This window comes from Vespa velutina, chromosome 16 (assembly GCF_912470025.1).
Source record: "Vespa velutina chromosome 16, iVesVel2.1, whole genome shotgun sequence".
NCBI classification, from domain to species: Eukaryota; Metazoa; Arthropoda; class Insecta; order Hymenoptera; family Vespidae; genus Vespa; species Vespa velutina.
The window spans coordinates 2,943,528-2,964,874 of record NC_062203.1 but is presented as its reverse complement, the minus strand read 5'-3'; the positions used below and the strand labels follow the sequence as shown (position 1 = coordinate 2,964,874).

Here is a 21,347-nt window from a genome sequence, read left to right as displayed (position 1 = left end):
TTTTATTTTATTAATATTTTTTATTTTCATAATAAAGATATATTATTATTAACGTTAAAGTATGAAAAAACTTAAGAATATAAAAATGTAATATAGTACAATATTTGCATTAATTTATTGATCAATTAACAATTTTTAATCGACTACAAAGCACGTTAATTCTCCTTGATATTATAAAACTGAACTCAGTATTATAATATTGAATTCAATATCAAAAAATTTTTTAATCTCAATATTATTTTAATTTTAATTCTAATTTATATAACCTATTTTTAATTGCAACTGAGATATATATATATATATATATATATATATATATGTATATATTAAAAATAGATTACGAAATAACCGTAAATAAATAACTGTGAATTCTCATCGATATAAGAAAGCATGTAAAATTTACATCAATGATTAGGAATCAAACATTTAGATTTTTCTCTTTTACAAAATATTTACAAAATATATTTATATATCTATAGTTCACGTATAATTCAATATTTATCAGAGTTTTTTTTTTATTTTAAATATTATATACAAATGTTATATATTAAATAATAAAACATCTCAAAAGTTTACAATCAATATTAATTACATATTTACATTATAATTCAAAGTTTAAAAACGTACGTTATGCTTCAGTGTCAGTAGATGAACCATCGTAATTGACTAAGGAAGTGGAGATATTAGTACTTTTTGATGATGTTGCTATATCTACCTTTGGTAATATCTGTTTACTTATATTAGTTTTTTTTCTTAGCAAAGACTGTGATATATTCTTCGTTTTATTTTTCGAACGTACAATAGAAACTAATTTTTTTAATGGTGTTGTATGAACTATATCTAAAATTAAAAATTATAAGTATATTATTATTCAAACTTAAAAATAAGTACAAACAAGATTTTATAAACTTACCTTTTTTTGTATTATGTATAAGTAATTTAGCTGTTTTAATATCATCTTCATGTTCTTCTACTAAATCTATTTTTAATCCAGATCTATTCAATAATAATTGATTTAATCCTTGTTTTTTTTTAAGTTCTTTCTTTTTAGCCTATGACATATAAAATAATTATCATTATATATAAAATGATCTTTTGTATTTGTTTATATGTTTTATATATGTTTAATTAGAATACTGTTTTACAATTATTATAGAAATATGTTATATTATAAATACCCTAAATGCAGATCTTAATGCACAATTTGAACTATAATCATCCTTCCATGTGGCATCATTTAAAGAAATAGCGCTTTCTAATACTTTATCTCGTGATTTGGCTATCTTTTTATCCTCAACTTTATGTTCTAATTTATACATTGCGTCGTCATATAGTCGATGAGAAACTTCTTTTGTTTCTGGAACGATTTGCTCATTTTCTTTAGGATCCCATCGGTTCTCTTGACGTCTAGCACCACTTACAATAACATAATCTAAATTCTGAAATATGTATAATTGTTATGTATAATTATAAAGTCACATATATGATAGTAATAAATATATCTTATATCTTACAGCAGGATCAGTTTTTATTTCAAAGTGATTGTCACAAAGATGACATTTCATACGAAATTGATAAAGTGGAGTACTATAATACATTCCAATTTTTTTCTTTTCTGCATTGTATCGTACTCCCATTCCAATATGATTTCCACAACCATTACACCATATATTATATGGCATTTCAAACCGAATAATAAGGATACCCATATGAATTTTCCGTGCTCTTTCACGTAATGCATGTGTTCCAAGAAATTTATTAAGTCCACCAACGCGTGGATCATAATCAGGTGGATAATATAAATTTGTTCCTTTTCTTTCACCCATTGTGCTACAAATTTACATCAAATATAATATACAATATACATATAAATATGAACTCTATTATCAGAAATATAACGGATAAATATAGTTTGTATAATAATATACAACAACAAAATAAGAATTATTCTTTGTGCACAATAATACCTGAATTAATAATGTTTTTTAGTTATTCAATTAACATTTATAGGTTATTGTTATACAATTTTTGACAGGTGTCAGTTTATTGTACGTTCCTAATATATTTTCTATTCAGCTTTTATATGATAAATTTTTGAATAATGAAAGAATAGTTACGATGATTATTAATTCGACAAAGTGAATAAGGTTATGATTTCGTTTGTAAGTTAAAATTTGACACAAAAGATATTTTGTAAACAGAATCAAGATAGAAACGGAAAGAATCACAATAAAGATTGAATATATTATTGATGATTGGCCATATTATGCACATTGTATGAAGAGTTTTACAATTGTTTGCATTAAGAAAAAATATTACTAAAATTTTTAGTTGGAAATAAAGCTTAATTTTGGAGACTTATCTAGTAACAAAGAAAATGCAAGAAATTACCCATAATGTCTCAGCGTGTAAAAATCGCGGTAAGAGACAAATTCTGATTACTTATTCATTAAACGAAGAAACACTAAAAAGGTAAGACATTAATTCAATTATTTGAGATCAGATACTATTTAAATAAATCTTACCTTTGAAATTTCCTCTACATTATATTCTGTATTTTCTTTTACGTAATTATTTTTAAATATTATATATCAATAATTTTTACGAATAAAAGTAATAGAATTGATCGTTTGCGTGTTATATAAAATATATTGAACAAAGAAAAATGCGTTTCATATTATCTTTCGTATTTTTCTTTGTTTTAATAAATTTTTACAATTCGAATTTTTTTTAACAAATTAAAGAAGATTATATACAGTATAAATGTATGTTTTGATATTCCTATTCATATATAATAGAAAAGCGTACTTGAAAAATTTTCTGTTGAAATTTCAATTTCAATTCGATATCTTAAAATTAAAGACAATAATTTAATTCAATTAAAAGTTTTATGAATATTATTTATACATTAAAATATGTAACGTTTATGTGTTCAAATGAAAAGTAAAATTGGGAATAAATTTATATTTATAATATTTAAATTTATAATATTTAATATTATAATTTGTATGCGTCATTTTAAATGTTACAGTATATTACAAATTTAACAGTATATACGAACTCAATAATATATAAGATGCAACAAGGTAAAGGCCGAGGTCGAGGTCGAGGTCGTTCAAAAACTACACCCGTTCAATCACCTACTTCACCAACAACTGATGCTTGGGTGCGTAGACCAGGCCCAAGTCAAACTCAGGCAAGTCCATCACAACCTATATTATCACCTAGATCATCGCAACCTAGACCATTGCAATCTGCACCATCGCAACCTGGACCATCGCAACCTGGACCATCGCAACCTGGACCATCACAAAGAGCATGGCCGAGACCTGTGAAACCAGCTCAGGTAAATAAAAATAATAAAAAGTTAAAAATATTAAATTATATAGATATTTTATATAATTATGTAGGAAACTTATCAAATATAATTTATATTATTTATAGTTTTATCTATACTTCTTTTCATTTTTCATATTCTCGCATATATTATATTCATACATCTTGTTCTTAACTTAGTAATGTAATTAAAATTTATTTAATAAATACAGTATAAATATATCAATTCATCTAAATAAATAAATTTTGTTTATCCTTTTGAATATTATAAACTAAATTCATATATAATTTAGTAAAAATAGCTGTAAATATATTCTTTTATATATCAATAATCATAAATTTCCTATAGTATGAATTTATCTCTCCATTTAACAGAATTTTATTTTTTATATCTTATATTATCTCTTTGCTCTCATTTTATAATGAAACAATGTATGTTAGAAATATTTACATATATATGGTTAAACGCATCAGTTCATATTAATGTTAATAAAATTTAGTGATAAAAAGTTCAAATAATATATATTACTATTAACTAATCACAATGCTATAAATAATTTGTAATAATATTTATAATATTGATAATATTGTAGACTTATGCACGAGGAGTACGAGGAGATGCACAAGGCTATTCTGGAGGAGCTAGTTCTAAATCGAAAGATGTTTCAAGTAATAAATTACTTAATTAAAAGATGCGCGAATGCGTATTAAGAATATTCATATATAAATATGGATTTTTTTTAGTAGGAGGTGGTGGAGATGCTTCAATTGGTAGAGGTGCCATGCGAGGTAGAAGATCAGTACCTACAGATATCATGTTAGTTACAAGACCACAAAATTTGCCTACAAAGAAAGGTAAGTTTTGCTTTTAATATTAATCATAAAATATATATTGTAACAATTCGTTTTATCTGGATATCATTTCTGCAATATATCAGAAGTGAAAAAATGAACGAGAGGGCTTATAATGAAAAATAAGTTAGTTAAAGCTCAAATCTCTAGTAATACGTAAAGCATTTTTTTCACACAACACTTTTATTTTCGTTTGATTTGATATATTGTCGACCTTCCTTTGTTTTGTAAGTTGTTTGCAGGTATACAGATCCGTATACTTTTTATGAATGTCCTAAAAACTTTTTTTTTTTTTTTTTTTTTTTTTTTTTTTTTTTTTTTTTTTTTTTTTTTTTTTTTTAACATACACATACACAGGTTCACCTTATTATTTACATTTCTTATAACACTTTTCTTTCATAGCACTTATGTGCTATTAAAAATATACTTATCTTAATGTATCTAGATGAAATAGATTATTTATCTTATATGCTAGATAAAGATTAGGAATATTGAAATAAATTACCTGATTTTGGAGGATCTTAAGAGAATTGACTAAGACATAATTTTCTGATGTTATTTTGTTCTCTACAATACAGTTTTATATGATAATTTAGAACCAGTTTAGGGCATTAGCAATGAAAAAAATTAAATTAGTCGATTTGATATGAAAAAAAGGATATGATTAGTATACAATATACTTTAAGGAGTTTGAGACATGAAAAATTTTTGAGGTCGCATTAAAATAAATCAATTATGCAGAATATGTGGATGATATATTTTCTAGCTTTAATTGTTCATGCAAATAACGAAGTAAGAAATATACTGCAAAAATTTATAGATTATAACCGAAAATATAGAAATAAAAATTATATATCAGCCACCAGATATTAAATTAAATTTATTATGTAATATTAAATTTATATCGCCGTGTGAGAGTTTCTGTTTTATGGGAGCCAAAGCGATCGTTTTCATTTACTGCCCGTATCTAAATCCGCCACTGGATCATCATTTAAAGGAGAGGAGTAGGACATAGAAAAAAATAATAGGTTTTTAAATGTGATTGTGTTTATCCTTTTTGCGAACACTCTTTCTTTTCGCTTCGCTCTTGTGGTCGTGTCCTATATTTCATGTATTTATTTTTTTTTCCCTTCTTTCTTTTTTTCTTTCTGTATCGCGTGAATCCTTGAGTTCTACCTGGATAGATTTCAATTGTAGCTTTAATTTTAATCCATCAAATTATTGCTTATCGTTTAAATTATATTCTATGAAAAAAAATTGTTTTAATTTGTAGGAATTTTTGGTACACCAGTTATACTTCGGGCAAATTATTTTAAATTACCATCTACTACAAACTGGACTCTTTTTCAATATAGAGTTGATTTCGCTCCAGAAGAAGATCATACTCTTATACGTAAAGCTTTACTTAGAAATCATAAAGAAAAATTGGGTGCATATATTTTTGATGGTACTGTATTATATACAAGTCACCGTTTACCTGAAGTAAGTTTTAACATTTATTAATATTGAAATATTATGATAAAATATTATGTAAAATATTTATTTGCAATAACAAGAAAATAATGACTTTCAGAAAATGGATCTTCTATCAAAAAGACAATTTGATGATGAAAAAATCACGATAAGCATCAAATTTGTTGGAGATTTGGCTAAAGATGATCATCATTATCTGCAATTTTTCAACATAATAATGAGAAAATGCTTGGAACATTTGAAGCTACAATTAGTTGGTCGTGATTATTATGATGCAGAAACTAAAGTGAGTAAAAAACTTCAATTATCATGATTATATCATTTGTCGAAGCATGATAAATTTTAATATACATGTATATGTGGAATTAACTAAGTATAAGTATTATTAAGGATGTAAAGTAATAGTTTTTTCTTTTATTTTTTAAAGTTATATTTAAATGCTTAAGGTAGAAACTTACTTAAGGTAATAAACTTACTTAGGTAATAAAAAAAAGAAAAAAAGATAACTATACAATTTGAAACATTAGAAAATAACTAAATTTAATTTGCTCTAATTTCGATACTTAACATTTGTCAACTGTCCTCAGACTGTCTTTCCAAAAATATAAAGTTGATATTATTTTACTTTCTCTGTATGTGTATGTGTATTAATTACCAAATGTCTTAGAATCTCTCTTTCTATTCCTTGCGTAGCAGGACAAAAAACTGGTAATCTTATAGAATATTTTTATTTATTTGCTCGATTCGTATAATATATAAATATTTATATGTGTAGAAATCTATTTATGTGTAAATTCCTATAAATTTAAATAATATATATATATATATTTATATATAATAAATATATAATTATATATATATATTATTTATTATTTTATATATATATATATATATATATATATATATATATATTTATTTACTTATGTATTAATAACAGGTAGTAGTTGCTCAGTATAAATTGGAATTGTGGCCAGGTTATTTCACATCCATTAGGCAACATGAAAGAGATATTCTTATGTGTGCAGAAATAACTCATAAAGTTATGCGTCAGGATACACTTTTAGACATTTGGAGAGGTTGTCAAGAGCATACAGGCAATATAGAGGTAATTTAACATATGACTTTCAGTATCTTCAAAATATTAATGAATAGTAATAATTAAATATACATTTATAGAAAAATTTTTATGAAGAAGTCTTAGGATCCGTTGTACTCACTGATTACAATAACAATACATATCGGATCATGGATGTTGACTATAACTTAACACCAAAGAATACATTTCAACTTAAATCAGGAGAGTCAGTATCATATAAGGATTATTACAAGAATAAATATAATAAAATTATAAAGTACGATAATCAACCTATGCTCGTTGCTGAAGGAAAACAAAAATCACGTAATCTACCAACTCAGTCGGAACGCTTAGTTTACTTAGTTCCTGAATTATGTCGTGCGACAGGTATACATATATATATATATATGAATATATTTGATATTGAGGAAATTTATGAGGAAATTTATGTATTAAAAAATATTACTGGAAAATAATTTTTTATGCGTGGTTGTATATAGGTTTGACGGATAATATGAGAACGAATTTTGATTTGATGCAAGCGTTAGCGATACATACACGAGTCTCTCCTGAATCACGAATTCGGAAATTATTAATGTTTAATAAAAGACTCTGTTCTCAACCAAATATTGTTAAAGAATTAAAGGAATGGAATTTAGAATTGGAAAATAATTTGATTGAAATTCCAGGACGTGTATTACCTACTGAAAAAGTAGTTTTTCGTGCAGGTGCTATAACTGCAGGTGTAGAAGCAGATTGGACAAGAGAATTGCGTAATAAACATTTACTTGCATGTAAACCTTTGAAAAATTGGATTTTAATCTATACATCAAACTTAAAGCGAGAATGCGAGGTATTATATTTTTTTTATTAACAATCTAAACTTCAACACAAATATTTTTGGTCTTTATCAACTGTTTTATTGAATTTTGATTTGACAGGATTTCTTAAAAAATCTTATAAAAGTAGCAAATGGAATGGGATTTAATATAGAACGTCCAAGAATGTTTTCAATTGCGGATGATCGAACTAGTACATATTCTGATGCATTAGAAGGTTTGCTGAGTAAATCTATTCCACAAATAGTTCTTTGCGTTGTTACGAATAATCGTTCTGAGCGCTACAGTACTATAAAAAAGAAATGTTGCGTTGACCGTCCAGTCCCGTCACAGGTAGTTATTAGGAAAAATTTAATAAAAGGATTATCCGTAGCTACGAAGATAGCTATTCAAATGAATTGTAAACTGGGTGGAGTCCCATGGTGTGTCGAAGTACCGCTTTCAGGATTAATGGTAGTTGGTTTTGATGTTTGCCATGATACAAATATGAAAGAACGTGATTTTGGTAAGCAATATTTTTACAATAAAATTATCTTCAAATGAGACGTACTATGATCTATGAGCGATTTTATGTATTTATTTTATGTATTTAAAAATTATTTCATTTTATGTATTTAAAAAAATATTAAACAATATTTTTATAGGTGCTGTAGTAGCTACTTTAGATAAAAATTTAACCAGATATATCAGTGCTGTAAGTCCACATTGTAATGGCGAAGAATTATCAAATGATATAGCTAGTCATATTTGTAAGTTTGTAGCAACATATCGACAATACAATGACAATAGATATCCTGATCGTATTGTGATTTATCGCGATGGTGTTGGTGAAGGTCAAGTGCACTTAGTTTATAATCATGAGGTAAAGGAAATAAGGAAGAGACTTGGTCAAATATATGGAAGCGAGGCGGCAGTAAAAATGGCATTTATAATTGTTAACAAACGGGTGAATACACGAATTTTTTATAATGAAAGGAATCCGCCATGTGGCACAGTTGTGGACGACGTAATTACGAGTCCAGTAAAATACGATTTTTTTATCGTATCACAACATGTTAAACAGGGCACTGTTACGCCCACCTCGTACAGTGTAATTGACGATACTGTTGGTCTTGATGCAGATAAAATGCAACGACTCACTTATAAGCTTACGCATATGTATTACAATTGGTCTGGTACTGTAAGAGTACCAGCTCCATGCCAATATGCACATAAGCTTGCATATTTAGTTGGTCAATATGTGCATCGAGCTCCAAACACTCGTTTGGAAGATCTTTTATATTATTTGTAATATCAAATCTCCATTTCTATTCTTTATATTGCGACATACATACATCATACATAAATATATAAATGTACACACACACACACACACGCGCGCGCGTATACTCATGTATTTATGTATAGTCGCGAATGTGACATGATATCAATAATGTTTTATTTTTTTTTCGCAGAAGTTTTTGACAGAGAGGGTGGGAAGATTGTGTGTGTGTATTTCTTTTTTTTTTTTTTTTAATTATAGCTTTACTTATAGACAACTTCATTCAATTTATTAAAATTATTTTATTTATCCTTTTTTATTATATATTTTATTTAAAATATATAATTTTTTTGTATAAAACCATTTGATTAACTGTTTGATTAAGCCCATCAAGTTACATCAGAAAGACTTATCACATATTTATATATGGTATAATAATGATATTCTTGTGATCTTTTACAATATGCTTATTGTATATGTATGATGTAATTGAAAGTGGAAGGAGTTATTTTTTTTGCCAATATGGGGAATGACAAGATCGATGTAGCAAATTATATTCATGTAAAGATATTCATAGCTTATAATTTTATACATATTATATATATATAAAATTATATTAATATAGTTAGTTTATTTTTGTATACAAAGATAAAAAAAAATAGAAACAAAATAATATAATTAATAATATATTTTTGTATTTTTAGGTATGATTGATTAAAATAAATATTATATTTGACAGAACATAATGAGATTTTAATATTAAGACATTCTTTTATTTAATTTTTTAATATTTTTAGGTACTATCGATCAATGAAAAATTGTTTAAATTAAATTTTCAATTTATTTTATTTCAAGATATTAATTATAATAAATGTATTAACTTTTTAGATAGAATTGTTTATGGTTTGAAAATTAGAAGATTAAGAAGCTCAAAATGTTCTTAAAATCGTTAGTAAAGAGACCTAAAATAGACCAACCAAGAGTAAAGACAGAGAATAAAGAGTTAAGAGTTAAGGTCTGATGAAAGCCAGAGAAAGAGTAAAGTTTTTAATGGGTCAGAGTTACAGCAAAGAATTGTAGTATTTTATTTAAAGAGTCTTAGTTGTAGCATCTTTGTTATTATATTTTTATTAATAAAATCCTTGTTAATTAAGAAGACATGTGCCGAATTAATCAGTCCATATTTTCCAAGTAAGATAGTGAAAATATCTCTACAATTTTATATATTATATATTATTTTTATAAAAATCAAAACATGTATCCATATCTTAACCATTTATAAAGTAGAATTTTCAAAGCTATTTTTCTCTTGTTTTTCTCATAGCATACATAGTATTATTACTATTACTATATGTTGACGCACACATGCGTCCCTCAATTGTTAACAGTAATTTTTCCTAAGGATTATTCATCGTTGTACAGTGCGTCTGTAACTTTAACGACAAGGAAGAGATAGGAGAAATTTTCTATACAAACCGATTATCATCGCTGATCCGACGAGACGCTGTGGCGAGGCGCGTATCTAAAAACTCTCTTGTAATTGCACCCTTACGACGCTACATTATAATAATAATATATATTATAATAATATATAATATAATAATAAAAATGATGACAAGATGAAGAAGTAGAAAAAAAAATACATATCTAATTATATTATATAAAATAATATTTAATATATAAGTTGTCATAAATTATTATTTTTTATAAAATATCCGACGAAATCTTGTTTTTTTTTTTGTCGCAAATTTATATACTAATTATTATATATGTATCAATTATATTTATTATTTTTTATGCGTTCATATTGTAAAATAAACGTCGCTAACGAATCTAGCAAGAATCACATGCCATCATCCAAGAAGAATATAAATATGAGGTATTGAAAAGTGTCAATTCATAGCCTACTAAACTATATACTATAACCTACACAATCTTATGAACCGATGGAATAGGTATATAGTGGAGATTGTGTTTTCCTATTGCATTTTTGTAGTTTATATTTTGTTCATATTTGTTGCTGGTTATGTATTCTACAAGTAAAATATGATGAACAGCCTTAATCGATAAGTTTCATATTGGCATTAATATTGTCGGTAACACCAAAATTATTGCAGTTCAGTCGGTAAGTAGGTATCTTGCTAACAGGTATGGTACTTAGGTGGAGCGCATAACTAAAAGAAAGCTTGCGCATAACGCTTGACTTAAGGAATCGGCTCAAAAGAAAAAAAATTTCGATTACTTATAACTGTTCATGAAGCGAAGAAACATCAAAGAGGTAAGACATCAATAAGATATCAAGAGGTATGAAATTATTTGATCATTAAATAATATTCTTTAAGTGGATCTATCTTTAAAAAAATAGATTACATATATTTTACATATAGATAGTCTACATTATATTTTGAATTTTCTTTTATTTAATTATTTGTATTATATATCAACAATTTTTACGAATAAAAGTAATAGAATTGATTGTTTGCATGTTATAAATATTGAAGAAAGAATATCCGTTTTATACAATTTTTTCTATTTTTAATAAATAAATTCTCATAATTTGTATTTTCCGATTTATTATTTATAGCAAATATATTTTGAATAGATTAAACAATATCGTATTCATGTGTGTATTGACATTTTTGTTCACATATAACAAAAAAGCATACACAAGAAATTTTGTGTAGAAATTTTAATTTCAATTCGATTTCTTAAAATTAAATACAATTTGATTAACAGTTTTATAAATATTATTATATATTAAAATATGTAATGTCTTAAATATCTAATGTATATGTATTAAAATAAAAATTTAGATTGTTAAAGGCATTAATGTATATTTATAATATTTAAAATTCTACTTTTAATCTATAATTTAAATATTTCAGGACTGAAATTTTAACATTATATACGAATTTGATAGTATATAAAATGGAACAAGATAGAGGTGGTAAACAAAGGTCACCTAATGTACAACCTAAAAGAGTACATCGTTTAGATAGACCAGATCAAGATCAACCTCCACAGTATGAAACATCTCAGCCTGGACCATCGCAATATCAGCCTGGATTACCGCAAACTGGAACAGACCACCCTGGATTACCGCAAACTGGGACAAATCAGCCTGTATCATACCAGCATGAACTATTACAATCTGAACCAATACAACACCTTGTATCATATCCTGAATCACACCATCCTCCAGAATCAAACCCGCCTTTTCAATCTACTGGACCATCCCAGTCTACTGGATCATACCAGTCTCCTGAAAAATCCCAGTCTCCTAGAAAATACCAGTCTCCTAGAAAATCCCGGTCTCCTAGAAAATACCAGTCTCCTAGAAAATCCCGGTCTCCTAGAAAATACCGGTCTCCTGGAAAATCCCGGTCTCCTAGAAAATACCGGTCTCCTGGAAAATCCCGGTCTCCTAGAAAATACCAGTCTCCTGAAAAATTCAAGTCTCCTAAAAAACCCCGGTCTCCTAGAAAATACCAGTCTCCTGAAAAATTCAAGTCTCCTAAAAAACCCCGGTCTCCTAGAAAATCCCGGTCTCCTAGAAAATACCAGTCTCCTGAAAAATTCAAGTCTCCTAAAAAACCCCGGTCTCCTAGAAAATCCCGGTCTCCTAGAAAATACCAGTCTCCTAGAAAATACCAGTCTCCTGGAAAATCCCGGTCTCCTGGAAAATCCCGGTCTCCTAGAAAATACCGGTCTCCTGAAAAATCCCAGTCTCCTGGAAAATTCCAGTCTCCTGGAACATCCCGGTCTCCTAGAAAATTCCAGTCTCCTGGAACATCTCGGTCTCCTGGAACATCCCGGTCTCCTAGAAAATTCCAGTCTCCTGGAACATCCCGGTCTCCTAGAAAATTCCAGTCTCCTGGAACATCCCGGTCTCCTGGAACATCCCGGTCTCCTAGAAAATTCCAGTCTCCTGGAACATCCCGGTCTCCTGGAACATTCCGGTCTCCTAGAAAATTCCAGTCTCCTGGAACATCCCGGTCTCCTGGAACATCCCGGTCTCCTGGAAAATACCAGTCTCCTAGAAAATACCAGTCTCCTAAAACATACAAGGATACTAAAGGATACCGTTCTGATGAATACCTGTCTAGTGATCAGTTTGGATCATCATCGTCGCTGAGTGAAAAGTCGCAGTCAGAAGTATTATCTTCGCCTGGACCTTCGCAATCAATGTCAGAACAGCGTCAGCATAAAAGATATATGTCAAAAGATCAAGTAAGTAAAAATAATAGAAAATATTAAAACATTAAATTAAATAGATATTTTGTGTAATTTTTGTGAGATATTATATATTTATGGTTTTTTCGTACATTCGTTTTATTTTCACACACATACATTTACGCATGTAATATGTGGATGCATGGCGTGCTTAAGTTAGTGATAATTAGTTAGTGATAACAAGTACGGTATAAAATGTATCTATATGTTCATTATTTATGATACAAGTTTTATTTATTCTTTTGAATATTGTAAACTAAATTCTTATATAATTTAGTCAAAGTAGCAATGACTAAAGCAATGACTAACAATGAACGTATTTATAAATTCCATATAGTATATCATAATTCGACATACACTTAACTAAATTTTGTTTTGTGTATCTTATGTTATTTTTTTTTATCTGATTTTACTATGGAACAATGTATATTAGTGATATCTATCTATCTATTTATCTATATATATAATACTGAGCACATCGGTTTAAGAAAGGATTATTAAAAATTAACAATGAAGAATTCATATAATATGTATTATTATTAACTAAAGACAATGCTATAAATAATTTGGAATAAATTGGAATAATGTTGTAGAGCTCAAGTCATAAAAGACGACTATTTGAAGATGACTATCCTGTAGGTACGTAGTGGATACAATGTTCGAAGTAATACATTACTTAATTAAAAGGCACGCGTGTATGTATATTAAAAATATTCATATACAAATATTTATTTTTATTAGCGGGAAGTTCTAAAGATTATTTTCCTTCTTCGACCCAAAGTAAAAGAATTAAACAAAATTTTCCAGAACCTGGTAAGTTTTGCTTTTTATAATTAAAATAAATGAAACATCTATGTTATGAATTTACACTTTCATCATTTATTATTTTTATCTATATAATTATTTATCGATATAATTTTTGCTAGTTTAAGATTAGGAATGGGAAAGCAGAAAAAAGGATTCGTAATAAAGAAAATATTAATTTAAAAAATTTGCCAAATGGCTTGTAAGACATCAAACGTTTTTTTCTTGTTGACACGGCACTTTTGTTTTTGCTTAATTCGGCATACCGTCGACCTTTTCTATTTGTTTTGTAAGTCATTTATAGGTATTTACAGACATAGTTTTTATGATCATATCCATGAAGCGCTCTTTTTCTTTTAAACACACATGCATTTATCTTATTATAACGTTTTTGATTTTATTTATATGTAAGTGAAGGAAAAATAAGAATATTGAAAAAAATTACTTAATTCTGAGGTATCTTATAATTAGTCAAGATATGGAGACTTCGCTTCTTTTTTTATAATACTTTTTTATATGATAACTTTGAATCAGATTAAGGAATTATCAATGAAAATAATTAGATTAGTTAACATGCAGACAGTTTGATGAAGAACAATCAGGTTTTGTTTAAAATAACGGATAAAAAAAAAAGCATGGAGGATAATAAAGGATAATAGATTCTGAAACGTGTTTGTGTTTGTTTTGATACGATTGCTTTTTTTCTTTCCGTTCTGTGTCTTATAATATTTAATGTTTTTTATTTTCTTTTTGTTCTCTTCTCACTTTTTTTTCTCCTTTCTTTTTCTTTTATATCGTATAATATAACATTTGCCCTCTATATTCGATCGTATTAGAAATTTCGATCTATTTAATTATTATTTAAAATCTCGATTATAATCTATGAAAAAAAATATTTTTAATTTGTAGGTTCAACTATTAAACTTCAGACAAATTATTTCAAGTTTCTATATTCTGATGATTGGACTTTTATAAAACATTGTGTTAATTTTACTCCAGTTCAATATATTAAGAGAATGCGTAAATATTTGTTTCAAAATATTGAACCACCACTAAAAGGATGTATTTATGACGGTTATTCATTATTTTCATCAAAACGTTTTCCTGAAGTAAGTATTAACATTTACTAATATTGAAATATTAAAATAAACGTATAATATTTATCTGCAATAAGAAAATATTAACTTTCAGATGTATAATATCAATTCAAAATATTTTGATGAAAACAATGTTCAAAATGATATTCTAATAGTTATAGATTATCGAAAAACCATGGATGTAAAGGGAAGTAATACACAATGTCTAGTGTATTGTTTCAGTTTAATATTAAAGGAATGCTTAAATGAGATAAATCTACGATCAATTTTTCAAAATTCATATGATAAAAACAATAAAGTGAGTAAACAGCTAAATTACCATGATTATGTCATTGTCAAAGCGTAATACATTCTTATATAATTACATATATATGTGGGATTAACTAAGTATAACAATTACTAGGGACTAAAATAATGGTTTTTTTATTTTTTAAAGTTATATTTCAATGCTTAAAGTAGAAACTTATAAGTAAAAAAAGAAAAAGAAAGATAGATAACGATATAATTTGAAACATTCGAAAATAACTAAACTTAACTCTCTCTACTGTCGATAACTGGCATTTGTCAACTGTCCTCAAATTGTCCTTTCAAAAATATAAATAGTCCTGATATTATTTTGTTCTCTTTTTTTGCCATATTTTTTAGCACTTCTCTTTCTATTCCATGCGTAGCAGAACAAAAAATTGATAATCTTACAAAATATTTTTATTTATTTAATCGTTCTGCGAACTTAGTTTTCCTGTTCTATTAATCAGATCCGTAGCGTAGTTTCGTGGGCCTACATATACAAAGATACTACGATAAAAATAATAAAAATATTAGAAATCCATTATTTTTGCGTGAACTTCAAGACTTTATTTAATATGTTTCAGATTGTTCGATTTGGGTCAAATAAAAAAAAAAAAAAATAAAATAATGAATTTTGTTTCCTCAACCTAATATAATACATTAGTATTTAAATATGTAGAAATGTATTTATGTATAAATTCCTATAGATTTAAATATGTATATATCTACTTATTTAGGATGTTATATATATTTTAAAACAGGTGGAATTTAAGAATTATAATGTAGAATTGTGGCCAGGTTTCATCACATTTATTAAGAAACGTGAAATGGATACTTATGCGTGCATAGACCCAACGTACAAAATTTTGTCTACTAAGTCACTTTTACATACTTGGTATAAATATGAACAAGATGAGAACAAAAGGGTAATGTAACAAATAACTTTCAGTATCTTCAAAATATTAATGAATGGTAATAATTAAATGTACATTTATAGGAAACATTTCTTGAAGAAGTCAAAGGATATATTGTATTTACTCATTACAATTACAATACATATAAGATCGTAAATGTTAACTTTCAGTTATCACCAATGAGTACGTTTCTACTAAATCGAGTAAATCAAGAAATTAAATTTATAGAATACTATAAGGACAGATATAATATAACTATACAAGACCTAAGACAGCCTTTGCTCATTGTAAACATGCAACAAAAATCACGTAATCTAGCAATTCAAAATACCGATATTTATTTAATTCCTGAATTGTCTTATAAATTAGGTGAGTATATTTGATATCGAGGCAGTGCATGAAGATGTATGTACTAACTTATATATTATATAATATATAATTGAACTAATATATAAGGCGAACTAATCGTATGCGCGCGCGTGTATTTATGTATATGTATATACAGGTCAGACAAATGAAATGATGCAAAATAGTAATATATTAAAAACAATATCCAAATTTTCACAAATATGGCCTTCCCAACGAATTGATCAGTTATTAGATTTAAATAAAAAAATTCACTCTAAACCGAAGAATATTAAACAATTAGATTCATATAAATTAAAATTCCAAAAAGATTTGGTTGAAGTTGATGGACGTTTATTACCTTATGCAAAACTTTTTTTCTCTGGAAAAGATGGAATAGAAAACAGATATGATTATTGGCAATCACTATTTTATAGAAATTCCATGTATGATTCTAAAAAATTAACCAAATGGATTGTGATCTGTATAAAGGAACATAAAAATGACTGGATGGTATTATATTTTTATCTTCGATTTAGACTTTAATAAATAATCAACTTAAAATAATCAATTGATTGATTAAATTTTGATTTGACAGTTATTCCAACATGTTTTGCTTAAAAAAGCAGCCGATATTCAATTTCACATGGAAACACCAAATCTTGTTATGATGGAGAATTATAATGCAATAATGGATACAATAGAGAATGTGTATAAAGATAACATACAATTTGTTGTTTGCGTTACTGATGACAAGAATAATTCACAAAGATATCGTGATTTAAAAATAAAATGTTGCATTGACCGTATAATTCCATCACAGATGATTTTTTTGGAAAACTTAAAATCGCCAAAGAAAGAATCCATAGCTCAAAAGTTAATTGTTCAAATGAATTGTAAACTTGGTGGAATTCCATGGTATGTCGATTTGCCATCGGTATTTTCGGAATTAATGGTGATTGGTTTTGATGTTTGTCATGATAGAAGATGTAAAAACTTTGATATTGGTAAGTATTTTACAATAAATATTTGAAATATATTATAATATATGAACGGTGATTTCATGTATTAAAAAAAATAAAAAACAATATTTTTGCAGGTGCTACAGTAGGTACTTTAAACAAACATTTAACCAGATATATCAGTGTTGTAAGTAAACATGAAAAGGGTGAGGAATTATCAAAAAACATAGCTGACCATATTTGTAACTTTATATTAGAATATAAAAAATACAATGAAGGTAGATATCCTAAAAATATTGTGATCTATCGCGATGGTGTTGGCGAGAGTCAATTGAAGTTAGTCAATAGTCAAGAGGTAAGTAACATAAGAAAGAGAATTGCTAAAGTATTTGGAAAAGAGGTTAAAAAGACAATAAAAATGGCATTTATAATCGTTAACAAACGAGTGAATACACGATTTTTTTATAAGAGAAAAAATCCGCCATGTGGCACAATTGTGAATGACGTCATAGTTACTAATCCAGTATATCCAAGTTTTTTTATCGTATCTCAACACACTACGCAGGGCACTGTTACGCCAACATCGTATATTATAATTGATGATAATCTTGGTTGCAATATAGAAATGATTCAACAACTGACGTACAACCTCACCCATATGTACTATAATTCGTTTAATACTATAAGGGTACCAGCTCCATGTCAATATGCACATAAGCTTGCATATTTCGTTGGTGTACATTTACGGCGAGAACCACCCGATACGCTGAATAATGTTTTATATTATTTGTAATTTCGAATCTCCATTTCTATTATTTACAAAGGGATATATACACATTATACGTAAATATAATACATATACGAGATGCATCTAAAAATTAATGAGATTGATTCAGTAAAAATATTTATATAACACTTAATGAAAGGATCCACATTATCATCTGCAAAATAGTTACCTCGAGAAACTATGTACAGTCTAAGATGTTGCTCTCATATTTAGAAATCATTTCGGTAACGTATCAATAAAACATACTTTTATAAAATTCGCTATGAAATTGCTCGTTTTAATTCAACCGAGTTGAAATTAATACTGAAGGCAGAATAGAGATATATGTACGTCTCAGATAGCGCCACAGTGTTTGTACAATGTTGCCGATTTCTAAATCCTGAGATCATTACTTAAACATACATCATATCCGTATCATACGTATAAAAGCGAACGTGATATGATGATATTCCAATAATATATTATTTTTCTGCTTTCAAAAAAGAGACGATTACTTTTTAGTTCATATATACTAAATATATCGGTTTAGTATATATTTATTTAGTGTATACATGTATGTATATATATTTTTTGTTTATTTTAGACTTACACGTAGATTGCTTTATTCAAATTACTAAAATTATTCTTTTAGTTTTGCTACCATTTGAATCATTCTTTTTTTCTTATATTTTTTTTTATTTCAAGATTAAAGTATGTAGTTACATTATAAAAACTTATTACATACATATGCATATATAAATATAATATAATATAATATAATATAAGATAAAGTGATATTAGATATTTTAGCGAACATTTTACATTTATGCATGCGTATATTTATGTATATAATAAATATGTTTTTTTCTTACCGATAAAGAATTTAACAGAATTGTAGTGTCAAATTATATACATGCAATGACATTCGTAGCTTAAGATAGATTGGTAAATAAAATAGATTTATTTTTGTATGCAAAGATTAAAAAAGGAGATAATAAAATAATATAAATAATAATATATTTTTTCTTTTTTCTTTTGTGAACGTTTATGATATATCCGAACAACAAATAGGAGAATGTAAAATTACTTCACTGATTTTACTTTCAATACTTTCATTGTTTTCTTAGCTTTTCGAAAAAAATATGATTTTATAACGATCTGTACGTAATTATGTCTAGCTGCGAAAATGTATTGATATTTTTTTTTTTCTCATTAACATAGTCACGCAGCGTGATCACGCTGTTTATATTTCATTTTAAAAAATAACAAAGAATTTATTTATGTTGCGTCGTGAGGATGCAACTACGAGAGCGATTCTAAATACGCGTCTCGCACCTGACCAACGATGATAGTCGATTTGCACAGAGAATATCCCCCGACTTTTCCTTTTTGTTCGAGCTATAATAGACCCACTGTTCACGATGAATATAAAGACGGCGACACTAGGCTAGGATACCGTTGAAGGTCATCAGCAAAATACCGTGTTCCTGCAAATTAATGGGAGAACGCACATTCTTTTAAAGGATCCCGTGAAACTCTCGGTAAGTAGATGCGTGATATTAAATATTGCATGCATTGAAGTTATTACCGTATATTTGATGAAATAAGTTACAATTGTTTATGTGTTTTATGTAATGATGTATAGTTAATTGTACTGGCTGTATAATAAGACTTGAGAATTTAGATGTCATGAGTCTGAAAGATGTAACTTGACTGCCTTATTTTGACGTCTTTAGAATTATCCACGCAGATTGTAACGAGATTAGGAAAGGGAATAAAAAGAGCAGAGTTGAAGTATGATCTGAGCATAAAAAGGGTAAAAAATAAATGCCCATTGCTTGGGGATAGTTCATTGAAATGTTTAAATATTACATGTGCAATATTTATTTTTTTAGGCCCCCTTTATTCTAATGATCGTGTAGATTAAAAGGGTGTCAATGGATATTTTAAGGCAAAGAAACCAGATAATCCTTGACTTATTGCACCTAGGCGTCTACTTTCACTATTTATTTATTGGCCAGCTTGACATATTATCGAAATCCAAATACTTTACTAAGAATACCTAAGACCAGACAAAGGTGGCCCTGTGTTCTTCATCTATGCGTTTTGTTAGCTAATATCCAATAGGTTCCCAAGGTGATAAATATTTCTAATGGTGATATATGATCCTTAAAAGAAAGTACTTAAGTTAAGAAAAACAATGGAGAGACGTACGTGTGCATTAACAATCCACGTTACATAATAGATGATATGCTCAGATTTTGTTAAATCACGTCGTGTCAGACATATTGTAATTCGCACTTTCAATAGCGCGTGGGTCATCTTGTTTTTTTAATCATATAAAAATTATAGATATATAAACAATGTTGTTTTTATTTATTTTATTTAAAAATACTTCTATTCAATTAAAAATGTGCAAAACAGCATTTCTTCAACGTTTTGTTAAATCTAAAAAGAGAACATCGTATATATATATATATATATATGCGTATATATATATAAACGTATTACACCACTTGGTATTTATCGACAAGTATAAAAACAAGCAAGATTATGCCTTTTGGGACTTTTCAACAAGATCTTTTTTTCAATGATTTTTAGAATTCTAATAGTTAATTGATTGTAAGAAAGCGTTGGAAGATAATGTTTCTTTATAAAAGTCAGTATTTAGTATAACTTCGCAAGAAAATTATTATCCGACTATTGCTAAAGTTTGGGTATATGATAACAAGCACAAACATTTAATAAGATCTTTTTTTTTTTTTACTACGTACAAAACGATAAATAATAAATTTGTACCAATGTTATAAAGTTTTTGTACTTTTTATATTTTTAATTCATAAATTTTTATAATAATAAAATACATTCCGTTACAATTTCATAAAAATTTATACATAACATAATTCATTTGAAAGAGATTCATATACAATTGCATATATCCAGCTTTAATGTCACTGCCAAGTCCATAAGCAATCAAATAAAATAGAATCTATTTATATGGTGCATTTTTTATTTTTTCAATATATATTTATCAATTAGTAAAATACTAATAATAATATAGAACAACTGAGCAAATTTATGTATTATATTTTCCAGATATAT

General features: G+C 27.1%; 2 protein-coding genes and 2 long non-coding RNA genes across 4 annotated transcripts; 2 read left to right on the top strand and 2 right to left on the bottom strand.

Moving 5' to 3' along the window:
- Positions 1–490: 490 nt before the first annotated feature.
- LOC124954955 (coiled-coil domain-containing protein 130 homolog) lies at positions 491–2,319 on the bottom strand. Its single transcript, XM_047508656.1, has 5 exons — positions 1,968–2,319; positions 1,515–1,830; positions 1,179–1,439; positions 914–1,052; positions 491–840 (listed from the first exon to the last, which is right to left on the bottom strand). The coding sequence occupies exons 2-5, from the start codon at positions 1,824–1,826 to the stop codon at positions 629–631; spliced, it is 924 nt and encodes a 307-aa protein (XP_047364612.1). The 5' UTR covers positions 1,827–1,830; positions 1,968–2,319; the 3' UTR covers positions 491–628.
- Positions 2,320–2,346: 27 nt separating this feature from the next.
- LOC124954954 (piwi-like protein Siwi) lies at positions 2,347–9,445 on the top strand. The gene is made up of 11 exons (XM_047508655.1): positions 2,347–2,472; positions 3,032–3,346; positions 3,930–4,005; positions 4,081–4,191; positions 5,462–5,670; positions 5,762–5,947; positions 6,599–6,766; positions 6,838–7,123; positions 7,237–7,589; positions 7,678–8,080; positions 8,220–9,445. The coding sequence occupies exons 2-11, from the start codon at positions 3,077–3,079 to the stop codon at positions 8,864–8,866; spliced, it is 2,709 nt and encodes a 902-aa protein (XP_047364611.1). The 5' UTR covers positions 2,347–2,472; positions 3,032–3,076; the 3' UTR covers positions 8,867–9,445.
- Positions 9,446–11,617: 2,172 nt separating this feature from the next.
- LOC124954958 lies at positions 11,618–18,731 on the bottom strand. The gene is made up of 3 exons (XR_007102720.1): positions 18,436–18,731; positions 12,005–18,350; positions 11,618–11,912 (listed from the first exon to the last, which is right to left on the bottom strand). It is a non-coding gene; the product is annotated as an uncharacterized LOC124954958 (long non-coding RNA).
- Positions 18,732–19,094: 363 nt separating this feature from the next.
- LOC124954686 lies at positions 19,095–21,337 on the top strand. Its single transcript, XR_007102617.1, has 3 exons — positions 19,095–19,786; positions 19,891–20,061; positions 20,141–21,337. It is a non-coding gene; the product is annotated as an uncharacterized LOC124954686 (long non-coding RNA).
- Positions 21,338–21,347: the final 10 nt, after the last annotated feature.